The sequence below is a fragment of the Austrofundulus limnaeus genome, unplaced genomic scaffold (genome assembly GCF_001266775.1).
Source record: "Austrofundulus limnaeus strain Quisiro unplaced genomic scaffold, Austrofundulus_limnaeus-1.0 Scaffold178, whole genome shotgun sequence".
NCBI classification, from domain to species: domain Eukaryota; kingdom Metazoa; phylum Chordata; class Actinopteri; order Cyprinodontiformes; family Rivulidae; genus Austrofundulus; species Austrofundulus limnaeus.
The window spans coordinates 157,796-168,510 of record NW_013952580.1 but is presented as its reverse complement, the minus strand read 5'-3'; the positions used below and the strand labels follow the sequence as shown (position 1 = coordinate 168,510).

General features: G+C 39.6%; 1 protein-coding gene across 2 annotated transcripts; it reads left to right on the top strand.

Moving 5' to 3' along the window:
• Positions 1-6: 6 nt before the first annotated feature.
• On the top strand, positions 7-10,089 carry LOC106524167 (large neutral amino acids transporter small subunit 1). 2 transcript variants are annotated; one of them, XM_014017860.1, is made up of 11 exons: positions 7-600; positions 937-1,452; positions 1,552-1,677; positions 3,916-4,021; positions 4,140-4,184; positions 5,182-5,305; positions 5,401-5,504; positions 5,636-5,732; positions 6,169-6,318; positions 7,777-7,951; positions 8,163-10,089. In XM_014017860.1, exons 1-11 carry the CDS (start codon positions 522-524, stop codon positions 8,237-8,239), a joined length of 1,599 nt encoding a protein of 532 aa, XP_013873314.1. In that variant the 5' UTR covers positions 7-521; the 3' UTR covers positions 8,240-10,089. The 2 variants fall into 2 exon arrangements, with proteins under 2 accessions (XP_013873314.1, XP_013873315.1); XM_014017861.1 differs by having other exon boundaries at positions 375-578.
• The last annotated feature ends 626 nt before the right edge of the window (positions 10,090-10,715 follow it).

The following is a 10,715-nucleotide window of genomic DNA, read 5'->3' as shown; positions in this document are numbered from 1 at the left end:
ACACACACACACACACACACACACACACACACAGACAAGCACACACTGTACCACAGGATTAGGCAGTGCACGTAAAGCTTATAGAATCACGTGACTGTCCCTCCAAACGGTTCCTTCTTCTAACCTACTTCCTCCTTTGAGCTATCCCATAATTCCACAGGAGCTGGCGTAGGCGCACACAGCAGCAGCATCACACAGGTTCAGCTCCTCCCTGCTGCGTGCTGGGAGGAAGGGAGGGGGAGCCAAATAGGATCAGGGTCAGATGGATTCTAGAGTGACGGTGGCAGTGTGTGCAAATGAGGAGAGGAGTGTGCGCGTGTGTGTGTGTGTGCGTTTGAGCGAGAGAGGGAGGGGGAGAGGAGAAATCAGGGTGGGTGGGGTGTGTGTGTGTGTGTGCGTATGACAGGCAGACAGTAAACCCAGGCAGGAGTGGACATAAGAAGAGGAGGAGAGGAGAAGTGGGGTGGGCGAGGAGAGGCAAACGGACCATTCGAGGGGACTCGGAGTAAAAGAAGGAGAAGATGGCTGAGCCGGAGTTGAAGCTGAGAAGCAGCCGGGAGAGCGTGGCTAAGGCAGAGGTGAGCCAGCAGAAGATGGAGGGTAAGTACAGCTCACACGCCTGTAAACACATGGTGCAGAGCTGCATTATTCCACCGTGCGCTCTGATGCAACCCTGCCTGATGCAAGACTCGAACTGCAGACTTAATGAATTGTGCGATGACTTGTGTGTGATGCTAACAGGTCAAAGCCATTTCATGATATGTGAAATAAGAACAGAACAGAAAAAAAAGTTGCATCACAGTGTAATTCTTGTAAAACTGGTTTAAAAATGGATCTGAACAACCTTATTTTTYTGTCTGCCTCATCGTGAGCGGAGTTTTAGTGAATAAGAATTAAAAGAAACGTGCATTGATCTCCATCATTCTTGTTGTACAGAACCAAACTCCAAGCAGGAAATTGTTGAGCACCCGGCGTCACCGTCGGCCCCCATAGCCCCCTCTGCCACGAGCCCCACCAGCAGCCTGCCCGCCAAGCCAGAAAAGATCGAGCTCAAACGCAGCATCACCCTCTTCAACGGCGTCGGCATGATCATCGGCACCATCATCGGCTCGGGAATCTTCGTCACCCCGACAGGCGTGGTGAAGGAGACCGGCTCCGCTGGCCTCTCGCTGATCGTCTGGTCCGCCTGCGGGGTGGTGTCCACCATGGGGGCCTTGTGCTACGCCGAGCTGGGCACGACCATCACCAAGTCCGGGGGCGACTACACGTACATCCTTGAGGTGTACGGGGAACTGGCGGCTTTTTTGAAGCTGTGGGTCGAGATGCTGATCATCCGGCCGTCGTCGCAGTACGTGGTGTCGCTGGTGTTCGCCACCTACCTCCTGAAGCCTCTGTACCCGAGCTGCGCCGTGCCGGACGGCGCCGCCAAGCTCATCGCCTGCCTGTGTCTTAGTGAGTAGACTTTTACAGAGCAGCTCCAGAAATGTTTTATCGTTTCGATCGTTCAGCTGCCTGCAGGTGAGTTTCTGATTTCACTCCCCTCTCTCACAGCCTCCCTGACATTTGTAAACTGCATCAGCGTGAGGGCGGCCACCAAGGTCCAGGACTTGTTCACAGCGTCCAAGCTGATAGCGCTGATCATCATCATCTTCTTTGGCTTCATCCAGATTTTCACAGGTTAGGGGCTGAACACTCAGACCTCAGACCGCCAGAGCCACTCTGTCTTAAAAATATACAGATATTGATCATTTTTTTGTTTTTGATTCAGAGTGTGACATATGTTTCMTTTTTGGAATACCTTATGATCAATTAATTGATATGTGTATACATACTTCAAGGCAGTTCAAAACTTTTAAAGTGGCATTCTTTGAAAACACTWAACTGTCAAAGAAAGTTCTTTAATCTTAGAGAAAAACAGTTTATTTGGTCTGAAATCCACTTAAATCTCAAACGTTTCATAGCGATTAATGCAAACACTATTTTATCACTCTTTGCATGACCATAACTTTTGTTCTAAATTTTTATTTATGTTTTATGATTTTGTGCAGCTGCAAATAACAGCTAATATTTCTACCAGAATAAGTCATGGATGGCTATATGCTGTATATGTAGCTGCAATAGGGTTGCAACGATGCAGAAAATTCATTATTCGGTTCAATACTTTCGTCTCACGSTTCGATATTTTTTTGATACAAAAAAGAGGTATTTCCATGCACTTTCTAACTTGTAATTTATTGAAATCAATTATAAACATTTGTTCAACGTCGAAACTAGAGTTTTTAAATTAAATGTTGCTGAAACAACAAGTTTCTCAGTGGATCTGCACTCGACAATGCAGCCTAGATAGAGTGGTCGAATGCAGATCCACTGATTCTTCAACACAGAGCATCTTCAGAAGATAAACTGATAAAATAAATTAAAAAAATATCTGTATTGTTCAATAAAAGTGTGTACTGAACCTAAAGCTCTGTATTGAACGGTTTGATACGGGTACATGTATTGTTGCACCCCTAATATATATATATATATAGTTGTTTTAAAATGGCAACAATCATCTTTGGTTTGGGTCCTGCAGCACTTCTAGTAAGAATATCATAATAACCTCACAGAAATGCAAAACTAATGGCTGTGTGAAGGTTTACAATGTAAGAATTAAACTCTTTTCTGCACACAATTGTTCAAAACACTATCTACAACAGGTAAGATATTAACTTTTCATGACATTTTCACAAAATCCTACCTTAGAAAATCTGGGCTCACTCTTTAAATGCTTTAAGGGTTTTAGTTTTCTGCATTAACACATTTTAAGTTAACACAACTCTTGTTTCATTTACAGTAACAATAAAAACTAACACATTTAGTTCTTTACGTAAACACGGCTGCTGTTTTCACATTTCAAATGAACATATGGGCTACTGTTACAATTCCGCTGTCCCTATTCATTATGTTACATTTACAGTAAAGAGGGGGTTTATTTTGACTGATGATCAGCCAAACGTTGATGAATGCTAATGAGCCTAACGAAGCAGGATGCTCTCCTTTCAGTTCGTCAGCACAGTTGCTCAGTCTGAACACAAGGCCCGTCTGTCTGCAGCTATGTTTTTCAGTTCGAATGTGCATCAGTGCACACGTGTGTCTCTGTGGGCCGAACACTGTGGTGCACAGTTTCCTTCATGCCGGTCTCGTCTGCTCAGGGCTCATCTAACATAATATTTCAGAGTGCATTTAACGACAAGAACCTGTCTGCATTTTGAATCGATAAGTGATGTGTGCAGTAATTATTAATTACAGAATGAAAAAAATAAAAGAAACGGCAGCAGGACAGTATGTCCCCCTGCTACATCTGCTCTTTTCCCTCCTTTTGTAAGGCCACACCCGCCGCCATTGTGCCCCCACTCTTTGTTACCACGGTAACGAGGCGGTGGAGCTTGGCGGCTGTCGTCACACTGTGGTCTTTGAGAGCGCGCGCGCAGAAGGACACAGTTAGAAAAAAACGTGAGCGTTAAAAGACCTCACTGAGAGGAAAAATCAAAAATCGGGTTGAGGAAGACAGTTTTGCGCAGACAGGGTTTTTAATGTGCTGAATCCACATTAATGATCAAATAAATCGGCTTTTTGTGGCATCATCAAACTCCTACTTCTGCTCACATTTAAATGYCAGCTGGTCTGGAGTTGTTGATGTTTCTGCACATCAGAGGCCATGCTTGGGAGATTCAGGTTGAAAATATCAGGAGACTTAAAGGGCAGGCAGCAACAGACTGGTGAGGGTGCAGGGAAAAAAATAGCAGCAAACCAGAACTATATTCTATCAAAAATATCCTGTCAAACTCTTGCTGCATAAGTCTCACATGACCTTCAGCTGCTGTTTCCATTTCAGCTGTTTTCATGCAGCTTTCCCCACCTCTATATGTGCAGGCGATGTGCCGTATCTGACACCTGAAAAGGCATTTGAAGGCAGTAAAATGGGCGTCGACAATATTGTCTTGGCGTTGTACAGCGGTCTCTTTGCTTTTGGTGGCTGGTGAGTCATGTCTTATTACGATGTTATTATAGAGCAGTAATTTAAAAATACATACATTTGTAAAAGGCATTTTTATTTACATGTGAAAAGTGGTACGTTCTTTCTGTTTCTCCTGCAGGAATTACCTGAACTACGTCACAGAGGAGATGATCAATCCAGAGAGGTGACGTAAAAGTGATGAAGGTTGATTTCAGGATTGTACAGACGCTCCTGTAAATATAAGTCCAATCGCATGAATGCCTGCTTGTCTACCACCAAACGACTGCATGGAGATTAACCGTACAAAGTGTAGATTTGCATGTACAGTTATGGTTTTGATTAATTAAATCTAGCATGGATTACAACACTGACTAAAAATAAACGTTGTGAATTCGTGTTTTCTACCAGACTGCATGAAACTGAACACAAATTCTAACTAGAGAATTTGCCTTTTCTGTGAAAATGCAGCGTGAAAGCTGAAGGAGCTGAAACTGAGGCGTTAAAGCTAAAATAAGCACTATAGGAGCTAAAAGCTAAAGCAGAACATTAGACAAGATAATAGTAGCAAAGCATTAGCTAAAACTATAAGTAGCTAAAGGCTGGCTAAAAATATCAAAAGGTTATTAGAAGATAAATGTAGCAAAAGTCTAGCTACAAATTAAATTTAATAAAAGGCTAGCTAAAGGAAGACGTATCAAAAAGCTTTAAAGATAGCAAGAAGCTATCTCAAAGCTAAATGTAGCAGTGGGCTAGCTAAAGTCTAAAAAAGCAGAATGTAGGTTAAAGCTTAAAGTAGCAAAACACTCAATTATTGTAGCAAAAGGCTAGCTAAACGTCACAGCAGCTTAAAGCTTAACACAGCATAAAAACATCAATATTTTAAAAGGAATTGACAAGATTTGTATGTATTTTTATGGGATACATGAATAATAATGTTAAATGTTTTTAAAGAGTATAAAAGAATAAAAGCTAAAAGTTAAAGCATCTATCTCCTGAATGATCTGAATGTTTGAACGGCTAAACGAGGTCAAAAAAGTATAGATGAGATGATACAAAAAAATTAAAAAAATGACCAGGAAAATACTGATCTTGAGATTAAAGTCTAATGTGGAGTTGAAATGACCATGCTGAGATATTCATATTTTAATTTTCAGTGTAATTATTGACTCTTCCACTCACAGGAACTTGCCCTTGTCCATTATTATATCGATGCCTATAGTAACGGTGGTGTACGTTCTGACCAACCTGGCTTATTTCACCACCATCCCTCCTCAGGTCATGATTGAGTCTGAGGCTGTTGCTGTGGTGAGCACAAGCTTGTAGAATAATCTTTTTATTACGTGAATCATCAGTTTTTCACAGGATGTTAATGTCTTCCATTTTGTTYCCTTGTTTTGCAGAGTTTCGGGGAGTACCATCTTGGCGTGATGGCCTGGTTGATTCCCGTTTTTGTGGGCCTGTCCTGTTTTGGAGCCGTCAACGGATCTCTTTTCACTTCAGCGCGGTGAGAGGAACTTAACATTTACATCAATTTGTGCTGAGAGTGGAGGRGGTGTGTGTGTGTGTTCACTGTTATTGGTGCGTGAATATCAAAGTCCAATATTTTGATGGGGGAAAAAAAAAATCTTTGTTTAGTTTGTTCTATGCAGGAGCCCGTGAAGGTCAGCTCCCTGCTGCTCTGGGCCTGGTTCACACAGACCTGTTTACACCGGTGCCATCCCTCATCTTCACAGTAAGGCTCCTCTGTTATGACATTGATCTGTTGATGACAGTTACTATTGGTTTTCTTTTTTATCACTCGTCACCCATCGGTGAGGGCAGGATATGTTTATACACCTGTCTCTGCATTTGTAGCTGTCTTTTATTAAAAATATCTTATGAACCATTTGAGCAATTTTAATGAAACCTGCAGAAAGTAGGCATCACACAACTCTTTAACTGTTAGAGCCAGGCTGAATCAGGATGGTCACCACATCCAACTAACATCTGAAAACACAAAAATATAACTCAAAACAATAAATAAATGATTTAGGTGTTCTTTGGTTTTATTTCCTAAAAACATACATTTTAGCTGAAAAAAATAAAACAAGACAAGATCAGATAGTTTGCACAATTATTGCATTATGTTATTTATGTGAGAAACTAAAACCAGTTTTGTGTTTTCTTAGTGCATCCTGTCCATGATGTATGCCATGTCCCAGGACATCTTCTCAGTCATCAATCTGTTCAGCTTCTTCACCTGGCTGTGTGTGGGGATGGCCATCGCTGGCTTGGTGTGGCTGCGCATCACCAAGCCGGACCTCAAAAGGCCAATAAAGGTAACGTTTTGGACATGTACGTTAAACTAAAGAGTGTGTTCCTCACTGAAATTTATCCCTGAACCTCATCTTTTTTCTTTGTCTCGTTGAAATCCTCAACAGGTTGCATTATTTACTGTTTTCATTAGTTTAAAAAGAAGCACCACTGCTCTTGTTATTAGTGGGAAGTGGAGCCACGCTGTGTGTTTTTGTGCGAGGAAGGAGTGCTGTTTGAATGAATACACTGCTCTTTGTTTCTCTTTTATCGTGGGAATTTTATTTATACAAAGTGTTCTCAGCCCGCTTGTTTTATAAGAAACAGCTTTTCTGTAAGAACAAACAAATCATCATCAGCCTGTGATGCTGAGCTGCAGTATTAAAACTGGTGCTTCTTAAGATCAACGTTAAGTTGCAGCTTAGACTCTGTTAATAGAAATCTAAAGTGTTTATAAATGATAATACTGTAAATGGCAAACTTTCCTCGACTTTGGTAACTTAGATAAGTGAAGATGTTCATTGTGTGAATGCTATTAAGCATTCACACTATTAAGATGACACATTTTTCTTTTGCCCTCAAACTCATATCAAAGTATTTGTGCTTTTTCAACAATTTTTATATCAAAATGTTTAGCTCATTTATGCTTATGACTTTTGGTATTTCAGCAACCTATACTTTTTTTTAGATATTTAGCTTTTTCTGCCTTATTCTATTACATTTGAAATGAGTGGATATGTTTTAAACATCCTTAAAGCCTTTTAAATGTTTGTAAATTTTTACTGGACTTTTCTCCTTTTGTTTTGGTTCTGCATTTATTTTCCTTCAACTTTATTTTTTTAATCATTTTAGCTTTTTCAGCTATCTTTCTKCTCCATTCTTCTGTTAATTTAAATCTATTTAATTGTCTATCAGCTGCRAATTTAAGCTTTATTTGGCTTCCTTTAGCTTATTTCTGTTATTTGTAGTTTTTTCATCCAAGTTCACCTTTTTGTGATAATTATTTCACCTTCTTACTCTGGCTCTTTCAGTAAATATGCTCGTTCTGCTTCTTTGTGCTAATTTCACCTTTTTAGCTACTTTTAATCTATTTCTGATTTCAGCTGCTTTAGCTGTTTTACAACAAATTGCACCTTTTTTTTCATTCCCTTTCTTTTTTCTGCCAATTTCACATTTTTACTTCCCGTTCACCGTTTTCTAATTTCAAACTGTTTCTGCTTTTATTTTCCTAATTTCTTATGTCAGCTGTTCACATTTAACTCACGTTAACAGTTTTGCTATTAAACATTTTTCGGCTTCTTCTGTAACTTTTAGGAAAACTCTTTCAGTGAAAATCATCCACACAGCATTTTATCAGGAAATGCAAATTCTCTAGTTTGTTCTAAATCATCCGTATTTACCATCAGTTCTTTGTTTAAAAGTCATTTTTCTTTCTTTATCTGTGATTCCTTCAAGTMGCCGAGGCTTTCATTTTCTTTCTGCAGGTGTATCTTTTTATCCCCATAACGTTCGTGTTGGGCTGCGTCTTCATGATTGTCGTGTCATTTTGGGCCGCTCCGTTCGAGAGTCTGGTCGGCGGCAGCATCATCCTCACAGGCATTCCTGCRTATCTGCTGGGCTACAAGTGGAAAAAGCCCCATATGGTGCAGAAGATGCTGGGTGAGTGAAGAGCTGCGTCTGTTTGCTCAGACGAGGCTTCCTGCAGCGTGGTATAAAAGTCGTGTCAGAGTGTACCTTACACCCTGTTACACTTTATTTGTTTTTAATAGCTGCTGGTGCGAAGACCTGACCTGCTGATGCAATGTTTATTTCACTTTTACAAACCCGAGAAAGCCAAAGAAAACAGCTCACATGACATGTTTCTCCTCAGAAATYTTCACGTTGTTCTGTCAGAAGATCTTCATGTCTGTTCCGGAGGAGAAGGGGCCAAACAAGGCGGACGAGTAGCACCTGAAAAAACTGAAAACCCAGTTTGTGGCGTTTCTCTATTGTTTACATTCACTCTGTTACAATTCAGCTTCAATATTTTTTTAAATAATTTGGGCAGTTATGCCTCTTTTAATGCTGGTTTAGAAATGAAGAAGTGTTTTTACTATAAAATGTAAACGGGCACACCATTAATTATAAAGTACAAACACCAAACTAGCGTTAGCACAAGTTGTTAATCCACTGGCCTGCAGCTTTCTTATTTAAAGAAAAGACAATTTAGATTGTCTTTAATTTTTATACAACTACCATTAAAACTACACATTTAGTTTACAGTTTTAAAAAAAGTGATAGTTTATTAAAAAAAATTGTGACGATAAAATGCAAATAAATCAGAATGCAATGATTAGGGACGTTTGTTTTTAAGCCACTTACTTTTACAGCCGTTTTTTTGCTCTTGTCTCTAGGATTTTGAGACTTGTTGCTGCTGTTAAACTCAAAATGACCAAATTTTCCCCCTCTAAAAATGGTGCAGTTTCTTAGTTTAAGCATTTGATATGCTCACTATATTTCATTGTGAATAAACTCTGGTTTTATGAGATTTTCACATCATTGCATTCTGTTCTCATTTACATTTCCAACATTCCAACTTCTTTGGATTTGCGGGTCGTAAAACCAAGAATGTAGCTGCACACACTAATGTAACGATATATAGGCAGATAGTGTATAAAAGTCAGTGTTTTAATGAAAGCATAACACTAGTATAGCTACTGACTTCGTACTCCTACTAATATTAATGTTTGGACCTCCTTATTTCAAAAACATTTTACAAATAATTTCTAGTGAAAAGCACTCATCTTAAAGCACATTTTAAAGTAAGGTTAAACAATGTTTGCGACATCTTTAGATGTGCCTCAGCAAAGCAGGTCTGCTTCTCCCACTATTTTATTTTAACATGATATTTTGTTGTGTKCACTTCGRAACACTGAACAGAAACCAAAAGAAACGTAAAGACCTGCTAGCGTACGTCACTGTAGTGGTTGTAGTAGTGTTTGTAGTGAGAGTATTTGTTGTCTGTGCCAGCCTCGTCAGTGCTGATATTTGATTTCTTTCAAAGTCTCTCTCTGACCAAAAAGAATGTTGAAAGTTTAGAGCCGCAGGCCCCACAACCCCAAAGAAAATAGTCCCCGAGAAAAATGAAACTCCCGATCCAGTCCTCTTTTTGCTGAAGGAAATCAGCTTGAAAAAAACAGCACACAGTGAAGCTGGACAGTGTTGGGGTGAAAGTATGTGCCACTACTCCAATATGTTTACAAAGATCAGAGGATTCCAGTAAAATGGCAAAACAAATGAAGCMATTTTTCTTATTTACTCTTTGTAGCAACATTTGCTTTGCTACAAAAGATTAACTGCATAATTATTTCAACTTTTGAGGCACTTTTTACATATTAACTTATGAGAAAGCACCTTTTTAATCAAGAATTGCCACCCTAAAGCACTTATTTACCCCAGATTTTAAAAATAAATTGAAAATGATTTTTATTTTCTGACRTTTTGGAATTAATTCCTATCGACCACACAAGCACAATGACCAGCACATGTCTGCATGTGCTTTGTACTGATTGTAGTTAATCTGATAAATGCTTTCTGCAGGTCTCATCATATATTTTGTTGTGCACAAAATACTGTATCTGTGTAAGTAAAGACTATCAGTAAATATATGAAGCTTTTGCCAGGTGAAAATGTCATGAAGAAAATAAAAAAGATTTGTATTTTTGCTCCTAAAATCGAGAATATCTATTATAACTGTTGTATCTCAGTGACCATGGCAGGTACATGTAACAATAATAAAAAAAAGTATTTTCTTCAAAGTTTGACTGTTTGTATTCTGTGACCCAGACTAACACCAAATGAAGATTAAATAAAACACGACATCACTGCTGCACAAATGCAGCGCCCAAATATATTAAGTCCCTGTTAACAAAAGGCTGTGAGGCAGCCACGCTGCAGATAACTCTTTCAAACAGAATAAGCAATCCAAAGACACACAAGATAGCTTTGATCCAAATGAGGATATCACAAGACCAATTTTCTCCAAATGCAGTCCAGCAGCTTTTATCTCCTGAGCCATCGAGTGTTTGGGTAGTGATGTGTATGAAAAGCTCATCTGCTTTYTTGTTTGCCTTGTGTTGTTTGTTGGCCGTCGGACAACGATGCTGCTGAAACCTGGGACCGTCGGGGGAGTTCGTATCTGTCTGAGGAGGAAATGAAAGCCTCTGATGGCTGCTGATGGGAGACGAATCAAAGCTGCAGGACACAATATTAGTGATGGGAGATTGGCCAGGCAAGGAACTAATAACGCACAGTAATATTGTATGAGACAAGTATATTTTGACAGGATGCATTATCGGAACACATTTCTAAGCAGAAGCTTTCTGATCCGCTGCATTTTAGGTGACGTTCCTTTTTTGTTCTTTACCAGCTTTGGCTGCAGGTT